The sequence below is a fragment of the Nerophis ophidion genome, linkage group LG01 (genome assembly GCF_033978795.1).
Source record: "Nerophis ophidion isolate RoL-2023_Sa linkage group LG01, RoL_Noph_v1.0, whole genome shotgun sequence".
Taxonomy (NCBI): domain Eukaryota; kingdom Metazoa; phylum Chordata; class Actinopteri; order Syngnathiformes; family Syngnathidae; genus Nerophis; species Nerophis ophidion.
The window spans coordinates 6,449,014-6,470,952 of record NC_084611.1 but is presented as its reverse complement, the minus strand read 5'-3'; the positions used below and the strand labels follow the sequence as shown (position 1 = coordinate 6,470,952).

General features: G+C 43.2%; 1 protein-coding gene across 1 annotated transcript in view; it reads right to left on the bottom strand.

Annotated features, from left to right (window-relative positions):
* Positions 1–13,235: 13,235 nt before the first annotated feature.
* prss12 (serine protease 12) overlaps positions 13,236–21,939 on the bottom strand; it is an 84,987-nt gene continuing 76,283 nt past the window's right edge. The window contains exons 12-13 of the mRNA XM_061895186.1: positions 19,268–19,557; positions 13,236–13,821 (exon numbers count right to left, since the gene is read on the bottom strand). Of these exons, the coding sequence (XP_061751170.1) occupies positions 13,490–13,821; positions 19,268–19,557 (622 nt within the window). The 3' untranslated portion in view covers positions 13,236–13,489. The remainder of the gene's footprint in view (positions 13,822–19,267; positions 19,558–21,939) is intronic.

Below are 21,939 nucleotides of genomic sequence, written 5' to 3'. Positions count from 1 at the left end.
AAGCCATACATATTTGTTTTACTTTCAAAGCTTAAGTCTCAAGATCAAGTTCAGATTTATTGTCAATTATACGTCTTTATTATGTTTTGGTTTTATTTTGTCAAAGAAAGCCTTTTCCACCAGGTTAATAATAAATCGTTGATTGTGAAGATTTTTTATTATTTGAGCAATGAGAGTTTTGAAGTAAAAATCAGCCTGCATTTGTGTTATTTGAGTCAAGATTGTATTGTTACATTTCACCTCTCTTACTCCACTTTTTTTCTGATTTCTGTTTTTTAATAGTATTTTGTCAGTGTTCCACGGGGCCATTAACACTTTGGACACCCCTGCCTTAAGTTATTTTGGTTTCCATTTTAAGACGGACAAAACAGGACATGTCAAAAACGAGAAAGCAAAATAAAAATGAAGAAAATCCGCCTGATTGTGACTGCGAAGTTTTTCTTATGCTGACAGCTGTTCGGCGTTGCCATGGTAACCACAGGACTGCCCATATGCAACGTCGCCCACATTCAGTATCAGGGAATTCAACGTACCTTAATAAAAGTGCTGAGTCGTTTCTTGCACCGCAGTAAAAAGTTGCAGCTCCAATTGTTTTCATCAATCTTCGGTTTTTCCCGCCGTGGTAAAAGTCAAATGTGAGGAGCCTTGAATAAAAAGAATGGATGGATTGAAAGATAAAGGGAGGAAAAATGACGTGAGAGATCCATAAAAATAAAAAAAAACCCGTCTATTTCTGTGCCAGGGGCCGGTCTGGGGGCCTCACGTCTAGACGAGAAGAGAAATTGTTTACAACATGAACTACACAAGCAAACAAGTCGTTAGCAACAGTTCTACTATTCAGGGAAAAATATCACTTAGCAAAATAAACCATTTTACTGGATGTCAACATACAATTTGAAAAAAACATTTAAAGCAGACATTTCAGATGTATTAAATTAATAAATAACCAACACACGTGTTATTTGTGCGGTCCCCACATGGACGGAAGTATAATTTATAAACAACACATTTGTTGTTTGTGTGGTCCCCACATGGACGAAAATATAATTCATAACCAACACACGTGTTATTTGTGCGGTCCCCACATGGACGGAAGTATAATTCATAACCAACACACGTGTTGTTTGTATGGTCCCCACATGGACGGAAGTATAATTCATAACCAACACACGTGTTGTGTGTGTGGTCCCCACATGGACGAAAATATAATTCATAACCAACACACGTGTTATTTGTGCGGTCCCCACATGGACGGAAGTATAATTCATAACCAACACACGTGTTGTTTGTATGGTCCCCACATGGACGGAAGTATAATTCATAACCAACACACGTGTTGTTTGTATGGTCCCCACATGGACGGAAGTATAATTCATAACCAACACGTGTTGTTTGTGTGGTCCCCACATGGACAGAAGTATAATTCATAACCAACACATTTGTTGTGTGTGTGGTCCCAACATTTACGGAAGTATAATTTACAAACAACACATTTGTTGTTTGTGTGGTCCCCACATGGACGAAAGTATAATTCATAACCAACACACGTGTTATTTGTGCGGTCCCCACATGGACGGAAGTATAATTTATAAACAACACATTTGTTGTTTGTGTGGTCCCCACATGGACGAAAGTATAATTCATAACCAACACACGTGTTATTTGTGCGGTCCCCACATGGACGGAAGTATAATTTATAACCAACACACATGCTGTTTGTGCGGTCCCCACATGGACGGAAGTATAATTCATAACCAACACACGTGTTGTTTGTTTGGTCCCCACATGGACGGAAGTATAATTCATAACCAACACGTGTTGTTTGTGTGGTCCCCACATGGACAGAAGTATAATTCATAACCAACACATTTGTTGTGTGTGTGGTCCCAACATTTACGGAAGTATAATTTACAAACAACACATTTGTTGTTTGTGTGGTCCCCACATGGACGAAAGTATAATTCATAACCAACACACGTGTTATTTGTGCGGTCCCCACATGGACGGAAGTATAATTTATAAACAACACATTTGTTGTTTGTGTGGTCCCCACATGGACGAAAGTATAATTCATAACCAACACACGTGTTATTTGTGCGGTCCCCACATGGACGGAAGTATAATTTATAACCAACACACATGCTGTTTGTGCGGTCCCCACATGGACGGAAGTATAATTCATAACCAACACACGTGTTGTGTGTATGGTCCCCACATGGACGGAAGTATAATTCATAACCAACACGTGTTGTTTGTGTGGTCCCCACAAGGACAGAAGTATAATTCATAACCAACACATTTGTTGTGTGTGTGGTCCCAACATTTACGGAAGTATAATTTACAAACAACACATTTGTTGTTTGTGTGGTCCCCACATGGACGAAAGTATAATTCATAACCAACACACGTGTTATTTGTGCGGTCCCCACATGGACGGAAGTATAATTTATAAACAACACATTTGTTGTTTGTGTGGTCCCCACATGGACGAAAGTATAATTCATAACCAACACACGTGTTATTTGTGCGGTCCCCACATGGACGGAAGTATAATTTATAACCAACACACATGCTGTTTGTGCGGTCCCCACATGGACGGAAGTATAATTCATAACCAACACACGTGTTGTGTGTATGGTCCCCACATGGACGGAAGTATAATTCATAACCAACACGTGTTGTTTGTGTGGTCCCCACAAGGACAGAAGTATAATTCATAACCAACACATTTGTTGTGTGTGTGGTCCCAACATTTACGGAAGTATAATTTACAAACAACACATTTGTTGTTTGTGTGGTCCCCACATGGACGAAAGTATAATTCATAACCAACACACGTGTTATTTGTGCGGTCCCCACATGGACGGAAGTATAATTTATAAACAACACATTTGTTGTTTGTGTGGTCCCCACATGGACGAAAGTATAATTCATAACCAACACACGTGTTATTTGTGCGGTCCCCACATGGACGGAAGTATAATTTATAACCAACACACATGCTGTTTGTGCGGGTCCCCACATGGACGGAAGTATAATTCATAACCAACACACGTGTTGTGTGTATGGTCCCCACATGGACGGAAGTATAATTCATAACCAACACGTGTTGTTTGTGTGGTCCCCACAAAGTTGCAGCTCCGATTGTTTTCATCAATCTTCGGTTTTTCCCGCCGTGGTAAAAGTCAAATGTGAGGAGCCTTGAATAAAAAGAATGGATGGATTGAAAGATAAAGGGAGGAAAAATGACGTGAGAGATCCATAAAAAAAAAAAAAAAACGTCTATTTCTGTGCCAGGGGCCGGTCTGGGGGCCTCACGTCTAGACGAGAAGAGAAATTATTTACAACATGAACTACACAAGCAAACAAGTCGTTAGCAACAGTTCTACTATTCAGGGAAAAATATCACTTAGCAAAATAAACCATTTTACTGGATGTCAACATACAATTTGAAAAAAACATTTAAAACAGACATTTCAGATGTATTAAATTAATAAATAGGCACAGAATATAACATGTTGTTCTTGTTCTTTGCTTAAAAATGGACAATTTAGAGAAATAAATCATGATGAACGTGCCTGCGCACCCCCGTGCAACTCTAGGTGTTCGCCCCCACCCAATGTCAACATTTCAGAAAGATCGGAGCGTGTGGAAGGAAGTTATGACCGTTAGCATTTTTTCCCACAAGGAGGGAGATGTTAGTGTCGTTATGCCCAAAAGAAATGCTAACATTAGCATGCTAACAACTAGAATGTGTCAAAAACCAGATTATGTGACTGTGAGGCGTACACTTGAAAAATTGGCTAAAAAAAGTTAGCATGTGTCAGGAACTAAGTTGTATGACCCTGAGACAAAATGCTAAAAAAAGTTAGCATGCTAATCTTTAAATGCTAACACTTGTTTTTTTTCCAGTACCATGTCATAGAAGTCTGAGGTACACAGCTAAAAAAAGTTAGCATGCTAACAGTTAGCATGTGTAGTATCATGTTATATGAATTTAAGCTGTTTGGATGCAAAATTGTGTCAAGTACCAAGTTATATGACTCTGAGGCATAGAGCAAAAAAGTTAGCATGCCTATGTAAAATGTTAACACTTAGCATGTGTCAGGTACCATTTTATATGACACTGAGGCATGCACTAAAAGAAGTTAGCATGCAAGCAGATAGCGTGTTATGAACTTAAGGTGTTTGGCTGTATAATTGGCTAAATAAGATAGCATGTGTCAAGTAATAATAATAATGGATTAGATGTATTATCCCCTTTTTTCTAGACCCTCAAAGCTCTTCACAGAGAAGCTAGAACCAATCACACCTAGTGGTGTGAATGAAAGTAACAAGTTATATGAGTCGGAGGCACAGAGCTAAAAATGTTAGCATGCTAATGTTAAAATGCTAACACTTAGCATATGTTAAGTACCATATTGTACCATACTGTGTGTGTGACACTTTCTCAGTCTGCAGGCAAAACCCAAGCAAAGAGAAAGCTTGAGAACAAGTTTTAATGCAAAAATGGGAGTTTCTTCGGAAATGTCTGTCATTTTTCAAGTGTACATAAGAAAGTGTGTTCAATCTCCGGTAGGACAAATGTGCCCTAACAGGAAGTAAATAAGGACAAATCTATGGCACACATACTGTGGTGTGCTCACAACACTGATTGCCTGACTTCTGACTTGTTACGGCAACAACAAAAAGACGTTTGAGCGTAAAGTCGCTCCTACAATCACGTGTTGTGTGTGTGGTCCCCACATGGATGGAAGTATAATTCATAACCAACACGTGTTGTTTGTGTGGTCCCCAGATGGACAGAAGTATAATTCATAACCAACACACGTGTTGTTTGTATGGTCCCCACATGGACGGAAGTATAATTCATAACCAACACACGTGTTGTGTGTATGGTCCCCACATGGACGGAAGTATAATTCATAACCAATACAGTTGTTGTTTGTGTGGTCCCCACATGGACGGAAGTATAATTCATAACCAATACACTTGTTGTTTGTGTGGTCCCCACATGGACGGAAGTATAATTCATAACCAATACAGTTGTTGTTTGTGTGGTCCCCACATGGACGGAAGTATAATTCATAAACAACACTCGTGTTTTTTGTGTGGTCCCCACATGGACGGAAGTATAATTCATAAGAAACACACGTGTTGTTTGTGTGGTCCCCACATGGACGGAAGTATAATTCATAACCAACACTCGTGTTGTTTGTGTGATCCCCACATGGACAGAAGTATAATTCATAACCAACACACATGCTGTTTGTGTGGTCCCCACATGGACGGAAGTAGAAATCATAACCAACACACGTGTTGTTTGTGTCGTCCCCACATGGACGGAAGTATATTTCATAACCAAAATACATGTTGTTTGTTTGGTCCCCACATGGACGGAAGTATAATTCATAACCAATACACTTGTTGTTTGTGTGGTCCCCACATGGACGGAAGTAGAAATCATAACCAACACACGTGTTGTTTGTGTCGTCCCCACATGGACGGAAGTATATTTCATAACCAAAATACATGTTGTTTGTGTGGTCCCCACATGGACGGAAGTATAATTCATAACCAATGCAGTTGTTGTTTGTGTGGTCCCCACATGGACGGAAGTATAATTCATAACCAATACAGTTGTTGTTTGTGTGGTCCCCACATGGACGGAAGTATAATTCATAACCAATAAACTTGTTGTTTGTGTGGTCCCCACATGGACGGAAGTATAATTCATAACCAACACAGTTGTTGTTTGTGTGGTCCCCACATGGACGGAAGTATAATTCATAACCAATACACTTGTTGTTTGTGTGGTCCCCACATGGACGGAAGTATAATTCATAACCAATACAGTTGTTGTTTGTGTGGTCCCCACATGGACGGAAGTATAATTCATAACCAATACACTTGTTGTTTGTGTGGTCCCCACATGGACGGAAGTATAATTCATAACCAATACAGTTGTTGTTTGTGTGGTCCCCACATGGACGGAAGTATAATTCATAACCAATACACTTGTTGTTTGTGTGGTCCCCACATGGACGGAAGTATAATTCATAACCAAAACACATGTTGTTTGTGTGGTCCCCACATGGACGGATGTATAATTCAAACCAACACACATTGTTTGTGTGGTCCCCACTTGGACGGAAGTATAATTCATAACCAGCACACGTGTTGTTTGTTTGGTCCCCACATGGACGGAAGCATAATTCATTACCAACATATGTGTTGTTAGTGTGGTCCCCACATGGACGGAAGTATAATTCATAACCAACACTCGTGTTGTGTGTGTGGTCCCCACAAGGGCGGACGTATAATTCATAACCAATACACTTGTTGTTTGTGTGGTCCCCAGATGGACGGAAGTATAATTCATAACCAACACGTGTTGTTTGTGTGGTCCCCACATGGACGGAAGTATAATTCATTACCAACATATGTGTTGTTAGTGTGGTCCCCACATGGACGGAAGTATAATTCATAACCAACACACGTGTTGTTTGTATGGTCCCCACATGGACGGAAGTATAATTCATAACCAACACACGTGTTGTTTGTATGGTCCCCACATGGACGGAAGTATAATTCATAACCAACACATTTGTTGTGTGTGTGGTCCCAACATTTACGGAAGTATAATTTACAAACAACACATTTGTTGTTTGTGTGGTCCCCACATGGACGAAAGTATAATTCATAACCAACACACGTGTTATTTGTGTGGTCCCCACATGGACGAAAGTATAATTCATAACCAACACACGTGTTATTTGTGCGGTCCCCACATGGACGGAAGTATAATTTATAACCAACACACATGCTGTTTGTGTCGTCCCCACATGGACGGAAGTATATTTCATAACCAAAATACATGTTGTTTGTGTGGTCCCCACATGGACGGAAGTATAATTCATAACCAATACACTTGTTGTTTGTGTGGTCCCCACATGGACGGAAGTATGATTCATAACCAATACACTTGTTGTTTGTGTGGTCCCCACATGGACGGAAGTATAATTCATAACCAAAACACATGTTGTTTGTGTGGTCCCCACATGGACGGATGTATAATTCATAACCAACACACATTGTTTGTGTGGTCCCCACTTGGACGGAAGTATAATTCATGACCAACACACGTGTTGTTTGTTTGGTCCCCACATGGACGGAAGTATAATTCATAACCAACACACTTGTTATTTGTGCGGTCCCCACATGGACGGAACTATAATTCATAACCAACATACGTGTTGTTTGTGTGGTCCCCACATGGACGGAACTATAACTCATAACCAACACACGTGTTGTGTGTGTGGTCCCCACATGGACGGAAGTATAATTCATAACCAACACACTTGTTGTTTGTGTGGTCCCCACATGGACGAAAGTATAATTCATAACCAACACACGTGTTATTTGTGCGGTCCCCACATGGACAGAAGTATAATTTATAAACAACACATTTGTTGTTTGTGTGGTCCCCACATGGACGAAAGTATAATTCATAACCAACACACATGTTATTTGTGCGGTCCCCACATGGACGGAAGTATAATTTATAAACAACACATTTGTTGTTTGTGTGGTCCCCACATGGACGAAAGTATAATTCATAACCAACACACATGTTATTTGTGCGGTCCCCACATGGACGGAAGTATAATTTATAAACAACACATTTGTTGTTTGTGTGGTCCCCACATGGATGGAAGTATATTTCATAACCAAGACACGGATGGAAATATGATTCAAAACCAATACGTGTTGAAACAAGTGCATGTGACAGTGCAGCTAGTTTTTGAAAAAGACTATCCCACAATACCAAGACAAAAGGTGGAATAAAAGAGTGATGTGAGGAGAAAATGTTGACACTGATGACAGAACTGTCATGCAGGCTCTTTTTGTAGTGTTGTCACTGTTACAAAAATATATCAAAGTTAGAATCCTCAGATTGATCTGAAGTTGATTGAAAGAAAGTAAAACATTTTAACACTTATGAGTGGGTGCTCTTTTGGGTGGTTTTTTAAATTTTTTTTTATCTAGGGCCACATTGCAGGTACGGCTGCCTTGAGAGGGCCACTTTGAAAACATCTTAAATACAAATATGAATAGTCTTCCTAGACAATTTGTGTTCTTTGGTTGCAAAGGTTGACTTTGCTTGTTGCAGGATCAGATCATCTAAATATATCTAATATTTCAATGCAAATCATTTAAATATGCATTTGAATGCAAATCATCTACATATTTTTAATATTTGAATGCAGATCCACTAAATATATCTAATATTTGAATGCAGGTCATCTAAATATATCTAATACTTGATTACAGGGCAGCACGGTGGAAGAGGGGTTAGTGCGTCCGCCTCACAAAACGAAGGTCCTGAGTAGTCCTGGGTTCAATCCCGGGCTCGGGATCTTTCTGTGTGGAGTTTGCATGTTCTCCCCGCAACTGCGTGGGTTTCCTCCGAGTACTCCGGCTTCCTCCCACTTCCAAAGACATGCACCTTGGTATAGGCCCCTCCCACCTCCAAAGACATGCACCTGGGGATAGGCCCCTCCCACCTCCAAAGACATGCACCTGGGGATAGGTTGATTGGCAACACTAAAAGATCCCTAGTGTGTGAATGTTATGTCTATCTGTGTTGGCCCTGCGATGAGGTGGTGACTTGTCCAAAGTGTACCCCGCCTTCTGCCTGATTGTAGCTGAGATAGGCACCAATGCCCCCCCGCAACCCCAAAGGGAATAAGCGGTAGAAAATGAATGGATGGATGGATTTGATTACAGATCCACTAAATATATCTAATATTTGAATTCAGATTTGTTTAATTTAACCTAATATTTAATTTAACCCTAACCCTAACCCTAAATATCTGAATGCAGATCATGTAAATGCATCCAATATTTCAATGCAGATCATGTAAATGCATCCAATATTTCAATGCAGATCATCTAAATCAGGGGTGCCCATTACATCGATCGCAATCGACTGGTCGATCTCGGAGGGTGTGTCAGTCGATCTCAAGCCAGGCATTAAAAAAATAGACATAAAAATGAGCAATCATCAATCATACCAAGACTTCACTTTCGTCAGTTGTTTGACATTCTCGGCACCCAAGGATCTTGTGAGATGACGCTGGCTGCTGCGAGCTCATATTTAAGAAAAAAAATCACTAACAGGGCGGACGCAGAGAAACACATTTTATTTCTAGAGACTCCGTACCTACTGTCAACACTCTAAAGACCGACTGCACAGTTCCTGTCTTCACCATAAAAGACCTGTTTCATCCTGCCTGTGCTAACAAAATAAGAGTCTCAGAAAGCTAGCGTGCACAAGCTAGCAAGCTACGGAGTTTGATGCCAATGTATTTCTTATAAAGTTGTTGCACCTTTCCTGCTTCCGGCGCCTAGACCGTAGTCAAGGAGTGCAGGGGAGACACTTCTCCAGGGCCCATGGACTCTCGGGGCAACACCCTTCACTTTACCCGGCAGTGGGTCTTCACAATTCCGGACTCCAGGGCAAAATGTCCAGTCCAGCCATTAGTTGCAAGTCGTGGCTTTTTATTTCCGTCTTGCACACAGTCAAAATCCCACACAAAAACACTATCCACTCCCCCGCCCTCAGCGACCGCTCCCTCTCCTCTCTCGCCCACACACTCACCTGCTGCCAGACATTAAAGGGCCACACACACATATGCTACTCTCATAACAAAGTGTTTAAAAAGGAGTATGCAAGTTGGACAAATGAGATGCCAAATCCAACCACTTTCATGTGGTATTGGACAGAAAGGAGGACTTTTGTTCTCCTCCATTTGAAAATGCGGACGTTATCAGCACCACTGTGTTATTCCAATCAATGCAAGTCATCAGAATCAGGTAATACACCAACTTATATTCTTGTCTTCATGAAAGAAAGGAATCTATGTGTGTTAAACATGCTTGTATTATCATTAAACACCATTAACTTGTTAATAAAAATGTCTGTTTCATAAATAAATAAATATAAATGATAAATAGGAATGAGGTAGATCTCCTCGACTTGGTCAATTGAAAAGTAGCTCGCCTGCAGAAACAGTGTGAGCGCCCCTGGTCTAAATGCATCCAATATTTCAATGCAGATCATCTAAATGCATCCAATATTTAAATACAGATCCATAAAATATATCTAATATTTGAATGCAGCTCCACTAAATATATCTAATATTTTAATGCAGATCATCTAAATATATCTAATATTCCAGTGCAGAAGATTCGGTGGGCCACATAAATTATTGCAGCATATGACATAAAATGATATGGCAGGCCAGATAAATTAATAGCAGCATATGACAAATGGACGTGGTGGTCCACCAAATATAGCAGAATATGACATAAAATGATATGGTGGGAAAGATAAAAAATTGTGGTATATGACATAAAATGATGTGGTGGGCCAAATAAATCACAGCAGCATGTTACATAAAATAACGTGGCGGCCACTTACATTTTCCCGGCACATAAACTAAAATGACGTGGTTGGCCACATCATTTATAGCAACATATGAGATAAAACATTGCAGCAGGCCAATTAAAATAACGCAGCACATGACATAAAATAGTTCAAGTACCTAGGAGTCTTGTTCACGAGTGGGGGAAGAGTGGATCGTGAGATCGACAGGCGGATCGGTGCGGCGTCTTCAGTAATGCGGACGTTGTATCGATCCGTTGTGGTGAAGAAGGAGCTGAGCCGGAAGGCAAAGCTCTCAATTTACCGGTCGATCTACGTTCCCATCCTCACCTATGGTCATGAGCTTTGGGTCATGACCGAAAGGATAAGATCACGGGTACAAGCGGCCGAAATTAGTTTCCTCCGCCGGGTGGCGGGTCTCTCCCTTAGAGATAGGGTGAGAAGCTCTGCCATCCGGGAGGAGCTCAACGTAAAGCCGCTGCTCCTCCACATCGAGAGGAGCCAGATGAGGTGGTTCGGGCATCTGGTCAGGATGCCACCCGAACGCCTCCCTAGGGAGGTGTTTAGGGCACGTCCAGCTGGTAGGAGGCCACGGGGAAGACCCAGGACACGTTGGGAAGACTATGTCTCCCGGCTGGCCTGGGAACGCCTCGGGATCCCCCGGGAAGAGCTAGACGAAGTGGCTGGAGATAGGGAAGTCTGGGCTTCCCTGCTTAGGCTGCTGCCCCCGCGACCCGACCTCGGATAAGCGGAGGATGATGGATGGATGGATGGATGACATAAAATAATATGGCAGGCCATATAAATCATGGTGGCAAATGAAGCGGCAGGCCACTTAAAATGAATTAGCAGGGCAGATTTGGCCCCTGGGCCAAGAGTTTGACCCCTGTGTTTTTTTCTCCACCGTCATTGTTGAACAATCCTGATCAATAAATCAATGTTGTTATTGCTTCACATCAAATATTCCACTTGAAACTTTTGGGGGGGGAAATATTGCATATTTTGTGTTTTTGCAGTAAAAAAACAAGGTTTTCTTTGACAAAAAGGGCACAAAACATAAAAAAATGTAAACATGTCAAGGGATGAATATAAAGTGTATCTATAGATACTTTAGTGTTTAGTGTTCAATCAATCAATCAATGTTTACTTATATAGCCCTAAATCACTAGTGTCTCAAAGGGCTGCACAAACCACCACGACATCCTCGGTAGGCCCACATAAGGGCAAGGAAAACTCACACCCAGTGGGACATTGGTGACAATAATGACCCAGTGGGACGTCGGTGACAATGATGACTATGAGAACCTTAGAGAGGAGGAAAGCAATGGATGTCGAGCGGGTCTAACATGATACTGTGAAAGTTCAATCCACAATGGATACAACACAGTCGCGAGAGTCCAGTCCAAAGAGGATCCAAGACACAGCAGCGAGAGTCCCGTTCACAGCGGAGCCAGCAGGAAACCATCCCAAGCGTAGGCGGACCAGCAGCGCAGAGATGTCCCCAGCCGATACACAGGCGAGCAGTACATGGCCACCGGATCGGACCGGACCCCCTCCACACGGGAGAGTGGGACATAGAAGAAAAAGAAAAGAAACGGCAGATCAACTGGTCTAAAAAGGGAGTCTATTTAAAGGCTAGAGTATACAAATGAGTTTTAAGGTGAGACTTAAATGCTTCTACTGAGGTGGCATCGCGAACTGTTACCGGGAGGGTATTCCAGAGTACTGGAGCCCGAACGGAAAATGCTCTATAGCCCGCAGACTTTTTTTGGGCTTTGGGAATCACTAATAAGCCGGAGTCCTTTGAACGCAGATTTCTTGCCGGGACATATGGTACAATACAATCGGCAAGATAAGATGGAGCTAGACCGTGTAGTATTTTATACGTAAGTAGTAAAACCTTAAAGTCACATCTTAAGTGCACAAGAAGCCAGTGCAGGTGAGCCAGTATAGGTATATATGTATGTATATATGTATATAAAGGTATATACAGTACAGGCGTAATGTGATCAAACTTTCTTGTTCTTGTCAAAAGTCTAGCAGCCGCATTTTGTACCAACTGTAATCTTTTAATGCTAGACATGGGGAGACCCGAAAATAATACGTTACAGTAGTCGAGGCGAGACGTAACAAACGCATGGATAATGATCTCAGCGTCTTTAGTGGACAGAATGGAGCGAATTTTAGCGATGTTACGGAGATGAAAGAAGGCCGTTTTAGTAACGCTTTTAATGTGTGCCTCAAAGGAGAGAGTTGGGTCGAAGATAATACCCAGATTCTTTACCGTGTCGCCTTGTTTAATTGTTTGGTTGTCAAATGTTAGAGTTGTATTATTAAATAGAGTTCGGTGTCTAGCAGGACCGATAATCAGCATTTCCGTTTTTTTGGCGTTGAGTTGCAAAAAGTTAGCGGACATCCATTGTTTAATTTCATTAAGACACGCCTCCAACTGACTACAATCCGGCGTGTTGGTCAGCTTTAGGGGCATGTAGAGTTGGCTGTCATCAGCATAACAGTGAAAGCTAATACCGTATTTGCGTATGATGTCACCTAGCGGCAGCATGTAGATGCTGAAGAGTGCAGGGCCAAGGACCGAACCCTGGGGAACTCCACACGTTACCTTAACGTAGTCCGAGGTCACATTGTTATGGGAGACACACTGCATCCTATCAGTAAGATAAGAGTTAAACCAAGACAGGGCTAAGTCTGACTTACCAATTCGTGTTTTGATACGTTCTAATAAAATATTATGATCGACGGTATCGAAAGCAGCGCTAAGATCGAGGTTATAAGTAAACATTGATTGATGATTGATTGATTGAAAGTAAAAATAAATGTAAAAAATAATAATATTTGACATGTTTTTAACACTTTAATGACCGAGGCCCTTTGCAGGTCCCCGAGAACTTTAACGTTGAGCAAAATAAAGCGGAGCCCTGACGGTTACAATACATATAATCTATTGGTTTTGGAAAATGACAAATATCCAAATGGAAAAAGTTAGGACACCCCGTGTGACACGCGAGCCGTCCAATCAGGTCAAGGCCGTCCATACTCGGCAGCGTGGCGTCCTATCACTTTGTGTATCCAGGAGCTGAAGGCGGACACTTTGGTATAAACGCCGGGCGACCGCTGCGTCCGGCAGGCGTGACCCCAGGAGGTGACCCCGTAAACCACCCAGCCCCCGCCCGGGCGCTCGCACACCAGAGGCCCGCCGCTGTCGCCGCGGCAACTGTCCACGCGCCGGTCCTCCTGGACGCTGCCGGCGCACAGCATGCGGCTGGTGAAGGCCGCCTGGAAGCGCTGCTGGCAGTGGCGGCGCGGCAGCAGGGAGAGCGCCGCCTGCTGGAGGGTCTTGGAGTACGCGCGGCCTGAGGAGAGGAGCGTGGTCATTAAAGCAACACGGGAAGTAAAGCTTTATCAATAGGAGACAATTGGATTGTTGACATATTTCATTGAAAGGTTGACAAATTGACCTTTGACCTCCTAGCACCCGCCAATAGTAGTCTTGCTAGAGAGCAGGGATGTCCTAACTTCTTCCACTGAGGGCCGCACACTGAAAATGGGTTTTTCATTCTCTAACTAATACAATTGGTCTTTTTTGTTAACCCTTACTGATCCCCCCGGGTTTGGTCCCGGGGACCCCAAATGGTCCCAGTCATACATTTATTTTTATTTTTTTAAACTCCATCCATCCATCCATCCATCCATCCATCATCTTCCGCTTATCCGAGGTCGGGTCGCGGGGGCAACAGCCTAAGCAGGGAAATCCAGACTTCCCTCTCCCCAGCCACTTCGTCTAGCTCTTCCCGGGGGATTCCGAGGCGTTCCCAGGCCAGCCGGGAGACATAGTCTTCCCAACGTGTCCTGGGTCTTCCCCGTGGCCTCCTACCGGTTGGACGTGCCCTAAACACCTCCCTAGGGAGGCGTTCGGGTGGCATCCTGACCAGATGCCCGAACCACCTCATCTGGCTCCTCTCGATGTGAAGGAGCAGCGGCTTTACTTTGAGTTCCTCCCGGATGGCAGAGCTTCTCACCCTATCTCTAAGGGAGAGACCCGCCACACGGCGGAGGAAACTCATTTGGGCCGCTTGTACCCGTGATCTTATCCTTTCGGTCATGACCCAAAGCTCATGACCATAGGTGAGGATGGGAACGTAGATCGACCGGTAAATTGAGAGCTTTGTCTTCCGGCTCAGCTCCTTCTTCACCACAACGGACCGGTACAACGTCCGCATTACTGAAGACGCCGCACCGATCCGCCTGTCGATCTCACGATCCACTCTTCCCTCACTCGTGAACAAGACTCCTAGGTACTTGAACTCCTCCACTTGGGGCAGGGTCTCCTCCCCAACCCGGAGATGGCACTCCACCCTTTTCCGGGCGAGAACCATGGACTCGGACTTGGAGGTGCTGATTCTCATTCCGGTCGCTTCACACTCGGCTGCGAACCGATCCAGCGAGAGCTGAAGATCCCGGTCAGATGAAGCCATCAGGACCACATCATCTGCAAAAAGCAGAGACCTAATCCTGCGGTTACCAAACCGGAACCCCTCAACGCCTTGACTGCGCCTAGAAATTCTGTCCATAAAAGTTATGAACAGAATCGGTGACAAAGGACAGCCTTGGCGGAGTCCAACCCTCACTGGAAATGTGTTCGACTTACTGCCGGCAATGCGGACCAAGCTCTGGCACTGATCATACAGGGAGTGGACCGCCACAATAAGACAGTCCGATACCCCATACTCTCTGAGCACTCCCCACAGGACTCATACATACTAAAAAAATATATTTTTTTTAAATCAAACACTAAACATCTAGATCAAGTAAATCTGTAGTCTTCTGTTTGCTAGCAAGGTTCCAAATGTCAATGCAAGGATCTGCTGATGCGGCCCCAGTTTGCCTACACAACAGGAGTGTTTTTACAAATGTGACCAATGTGGTAAATTAATCTGGCCCCTGGCCCTTGACTCTGACATGTGTGTAATATTCCAGGACATTTTGGAAACTCTAGCTTCATTAAAGAAAAAATCATTTTAAAACATGGACAGCGCTTCATATTTTTTGCTCACTATTTGTCTCTGCCACAGAGTGCACATGCGTCATGGCCAATTATGCAAATGAGACGATGACGTCACCTGCGTGCCACACGCAGGAGGACTGCAACCTTCAGCTTTTAGGAGATAAAGTGGCCAAGTATAAAAACAAGCTGTCATTTTCCAATGGAAGAAACTGCTGTTGTAAATGTGTCCACTAGATGTCGCCATAGCAACGCTGTGTATAATGTGGATTGTGACGTCATTGCCTCCGTGTTGCTGCTTATGGTTCTACTCAAATAAAAGTACATTTCTTGTTGTACTCATGACTGGGGACACATTTTGTGGGCGCACATAAATATGTTAAAGTATTATGAATCCCCTTCTAACTTCATGTTTGAGTCATGAAATGAGCCCAAATTCACAAGTTGTGTTGTAGATGTTGAGGGGGAAAAAAAATGTAAACTACATTAATAACATCCTGTAATTTGATATTAATATCATGATTAATTTTATCTTGTGATAGAATAAAAATGAACACCAATGAGAGCCTTTTAAAAACTCTGCCAGGCGCAGTTCCAACTACTTGAGCGAGGAACATTATCACATTTATTCACAAATTATGAATAACGACAAATGAAGATAGAATACTTTTAACCGCGTCAAAAAACATGACATGTACATTTTCAGAATGTGCTTGGTCTATTTTTAAACAAGGAAAACAATCAATAGTTGTCTTTCTCTTTGAGTTATTGTGCCATTATTTTAATTAGTAGCTTTTCCTCCACGTGAGCTCAAATGAGTTTGACACCCCTGATTTAGCAAGTATGAATAACGACAAATGAAGATGAATCTAAATAAAAGATAGATCTGTGTGTGGACTGGAGCCTGCAGAGCCTCAGACTGGAAGTCTCTCCAGAGAGTGGTGAGGACGGCAGAGAAGATCATCAGTATTCCTCTTCCTCCTATCCGGGAAATCGCAAAAAGCCGCCGCCTGACCAGGGCTCAGAAAATCTATCCAGACACTAAAGGACTGCTGGACTCTAGAAGGAGGTTCTGTAACAGAAGCTCCAGGTTGTGTAACAGCTTCTTCCCTCGGGCCGCATCATAATAATTCCCTCACAGGAATATAAAGACAATAGAACATAAACCTGCAATATATTTGGTCATCTATTTTTTTTATATCTGCACCATATTGCTCTTTTATCCTGCACTTCAAGGAGCTAATGCGACAAAATGTTGTTCTTATCTGTACTGTAAAGTTCAAATTTGAATGAGAATAAAAGGAAGTCTAAGTCTAAGACTAAGTCTAAGTCTACACTAAGCCAGATAACCCCTTATTTAGCCTAAGCCCCATTTCAGCCTCACTAAACCAGCGGTTAAAGTCCCCCTCCTCGGATCATTTTTGTACCCGGGTAAGTGTGCCGTCTATTTCTTGAATCTGGGCTCTCAGCTTCGTATGGACTTATTGATCCTTTACAAACTGACTTCGGAGAGGAAGTGACGCCAGAAAGGCCACGCCCCCACAGGAAGTGATGTCAGAAAGAAGGTGCCACAGCCAGCTTCACAACTAAGCAGTTTTCTTAACTCGGAGCTAACTACTGGAAGTATGGAGGCGAGTCATCCAGACATGTTGTGTTTGTCCTTCTTCTACACGTACACACACTTGTGGAAATCACACATGAATACATGTTGTGTTTGTCCTTCTTCTACACGTACACACACTTGTGGAAATCACACATGAATACCTTCAGAGAAAGCCATTGCAGCTATTTGGGATACAACACTTCTCAGACGCCAAGACAACTTTCCAATGTCCAGGTCAGCTGGGATTCTACTTAGTGAAAAACTTGCTCCATTTGTTGAAGGAGAGACAACGAGAATGCGGGCTCCCGTGGATGTGATTAAAAAGGTAGCGTGTCCTTTGTATTACCTGGCTGTCGAGAGGAGACGACGGAAAACATCGAATGCATTTGGAGTGGCAAAGCAGACTGTATCAGTTATTGTCCGCCATGTATGTCACGGACTCGAGGTCTAGGTCCAGAGTACATCAAGTTGATGTTGCTGTGAGTCTCACCTGTGTCGCCCCAGCCGCTGATGTGACTGACAGTTGTGATGTTTGATGTTGCTGTGAGTCTCACCTGTGTCGCCCCAGCCGCTGATGTGACTGACAGTTGTGATGTTTGATGTTGCTGTGAGTCTCACCTGTGTCGCCCCAGCCGCTGATGTGACAGTTGTGATGTTTGATGTTGCTGTGAGTCTCACCTGTGTCGCCCCAGCCGCTGATGTGACTGACAGTTGTGATGTTTGATGTTGCTGTGAGTCTCACCTGTGTCGCCCCAGCCGCTGATGTGACTGACAGTTGTGATGTTTGATGTTGCTGTGAGTCTCACCTGTGTCGCCCCAGCCGCTGATGTGACAGTTGTGATGTTTGATGTTGCTGTGAGTCTCACCTGTGTCGCCCCAGCCGCTGATGTGACTGACAGTTGTGATGTTTGATGTTGCTGTGAGTCTCACCTGTGTCGCCCCAGCCGCTGATGTGACAGTTGTGATGTTTGATGTTGCTGTGAGTCTCACCTGTGTCGCCCCAGCCGCTGATGTGACTGACAGTTGTGATGTTTGATGTTGCTGTGAGTCTCACCTGTGTCGCCCCAGCCGCTGATGTGACTGACAGTTGTGATGTTTGATGCTGCTGTGAGTCCCACCTGTGTCGCCCCAGCCGCTGATGTGACTGACAGTTGTGATGTTTGATGTTGCTGTGAGTCTCACCTGTGTCGCCCCAGCCGCTGATGTGACTGACAGTTGTGATGTTTGATGCTGCTGTGAGTCCCACCTGTGTCGCCCCAGCCGCTGATGTGACTGACAGTTGTGATGTTTGATGTTGCTGTGAGTCTCACCTGTGTCGCCCCAGCCGCTGATGTGACAGTTGTGATGTTTGATGTTGCTGTGAGTCTCACCTGTGTCGCCCCAGCCGCTGATGTGACTGACAGTTGTGATGTTTGATGTTGCTGTGAGTCTCACCTGTGTCGCCCCAGCCGCTGATGTGACTGACAGTTGTGATGTTTGATGTTGCTGTGAGTCTCACCTGTGTCGCCCCAGCCGCTGATGTGACTGACAGTTGTGATGTTTGATGTTGCTGTGAGTCTCACCTGTGTCGCCCCAGTCGCTGATGTGACTGACAGTTGTGATGTTTGATGTTGCTGTGAATCTCACCTGTGTCGCCCCAGTCGCTGATGTGACTGACAGTTGTGATGTTTGATGTTGCTGTGAGTCTCACCTGTGTCGCCCCAGCCGCTGATGTGACTGACAGTTGTGATGTTTGATGTTGCTGTGAGTCTCACCTGTGTCGCCCCAGCCGCTGATGTGACAGTTGTGATGTTTGATGTTGTTGTGAGTCTCACCTGTGTCGCCCCAGCCGCTGATGTGACTGACAGTTGTGATGTTTGATGTTGCTGTGAGTCTCACCTGTGTCGCCCCAGCCGCTGATGTGACTGACAGTTGTGATGTTTGATGTTGCTGTGAGTCTCACCTGTGTCGCCCCAGCCGCTGATGTGACTGACAGTTGTGATGTTTGATGTTGCTGTGAGTCTCACCTGTGTCGCCCCAGCCGCTGATGTGACAGTTGTGATGTTTGATGTTGCTGTGAGTCTCACCTGTGTCGCCCCAGCCGCTGATGTGACTGACAGTTGTGATGTTTGATGTTGCTGTGAGTCTCACCTGTGTCGCCCCAGCCGCTGATGTGACTGACAGTTGTGATGTTTGATGTTGCTGTGAGTCTCACCTGTGTCGCCCCAGCCGCTGATGTGACAGTTGCTGCCGCCTTTCAGCGCTCTCTCCTTCCTGAGGGGCAGACAGGCGGGCAGCACATGAGGGCTGAATGCCACGCACGCCCCCGCCGCCTCCGCCCGGACCGCCAGTCGCACCAACGCCAGGTCGTAGTCGCTGCTGGCGGAGCGGTAGTTGGGGTGGAGGACAATGTGATGGACGGCGTGCTCTTCCTCGTACTCCTCGGGGACCAGAGAGTGGTAGTCACCCACCCGCACTTTGTACTGCTTGCTGGCGTTGCCATACCTGCCCACAGAGAACAGGAAGTGGCCGTGGGCTGCAAATACTGACATGAGCAGTCCTTCTGATCACAGACATGATGACACACACTCAGTCTCTTCCACTTCTACCACAAGGAAAACTACAATTCTAATAAAGACCTCCGCCCAAGGTTAGGAATCCTTGCCATTGCTTCATCTTTCCATTAGTTGCTTTGCAAAAAGATCTCAAAATGTTATATTGTTTACCATCCAGTCATAGGCCGATACAAATACACTGAGGGCTGCCACAAGTTTAAAAAAATATATATATAAATATATATATATATATGTCTTGATTGGATTATCCAGAGAATAGTGCTCGATAACGTGGTAGAGTGCAATATGTATGTGGAAAAAAATCACAAGACTACTTCATCTCTACAGAACTGTTTCATGAGGGGTTCCCTCAATCGAATCTCCTGATGATTGAGGGAACCCCTCATGAAACAGTTCTGTAGAGATGAAGTAGTCTTGTGATTTTTCCCACACCTACATATATATATATATATATATATATATATATACACATTTGTGTATGTTTGTTTGTATATATATATATATATATATATATATATATATATATAATGTATGCATGTATATACATAAATGTATATGTATGTATATATGTATATACATACATATACATTTATGTATGTACAAACCCCGTTTCCATTTGAGTTGGGAAATGGTGTTAGATGTAAATATAAACAGAATACAATGATTTGCAAATCCTTTTCAAGCCATATTCAGTTGAATATGCTACAAAGACGACATATTTGATGTTCAAACTCATAAACTTTATTTATTTAAAAAAATAATAATTAACTTAGAATTTCATGGCTGCAACACGTGACAAAGTAGTTGGGAAAGGGCATGTTCACCACTGTGTTACATCACCTTTTCTTTTAACAACACTCAATAAACGTTTGGGAACTGAGGAAACTAATTGTTGAAGCTTTGAAAGTGGAATTCTTTCCCATTCTTGTTTTATGTAGAGCTTCAGTCCTTCAACAGTCCGGGGTCTCCACTGTCCTATTTTACGCTTCATAATGGTAAAATCCCTAAATTCCTTGCAATAGCTCGTTGAGAAATGTTGTTCTAAAACAGTTTGACAATTTGCTTACAAATTGGTGACCCTCACCCCATCCTTGTTTGTGAATGACTTAGCATTTCATGGAAGCTGCTTTTATACCCAATCATGGCACCCACCTGTTCCCAATTAGCCTGCACACCTGTGTGATGTTCCAAATAAGTGTTTGATGAGCATTCCTCAACTTTATCAGTATTTATTGCCACCTTTCCCAACTTCTTTGTCACGTGTTGCTGGCATCAAATTCTAAAGTTAATGATTATTTGATAAAAATGTTTATCAGTTTGAACATCAAATATAATAAATGAAATAAATGGGTTGTACTTGTATAGCGCTTTTCAACCTTCAAGGTACTCAAAGCGCTTTGACACTACTTCCACATTCACCCATTCACACACACATTCACACACTGATAGAGGGAGCTGCCATGCAAGGCGCTAACCAGCACCCATCAGGAGCAAGGGTGACGTGTCTTGCTCAGGACACAACGGACGTGACGAGGTTGGTACTAGGTGGGGATTGAACCAGGGACCCTCGGGTTGCACACGGCCACTTCCCCACTGCGCCACGCCATCCCCGTGTCGTCTTTGTAGCATATTCAACTGAATATGGGTTGGAAATGATTTGCAAATCATTGTATTCTGTTTATATTTACATCCAACACAATTTCCCAACTCATATGGAAACAGGGTTTGTATATAAATAAATACATATACATTTATGTATATATACATGTATTAATACAGTATGTATATATATATATACATATATATATATATATATATATATTAGGGGTGTGGGGGAAAATCGATTCGAATACGAATCGAATCGTTTACGTTGTGCAGTTCAGAATCGATTCTCATTATTAAAAAAATCCCAATGCAATCCAATTCCAAAAGCAAAGCTGAGCCAGCAACACTCAGAACTGCAATAAACAGAACAATTGAGAGGAGACACAAACACCACACAGAACAAACCAAAAGTATCAATCAATCAATCAATCAATCGATGTTTACTTATATAGCCCTAAATCACTAGTGTCTCAAAGGGCTGCACAAACCACTACGACATCCTCGGTAGGCCCACATAAGGGCAAGGAAAACTCACACCCAGTGGGACGTCGGTGACAATGATGACTATGAGAACCTTGGAGAGGAGGAAAGCAATGGAACAAAAATGAATATCAACAACAGTATCAATATTAGTTATCCTTTCAGCATAGCAGTGATTAAAAATCCCTCATTGACATTATCATTAGACATTTATAAAAATGATAAA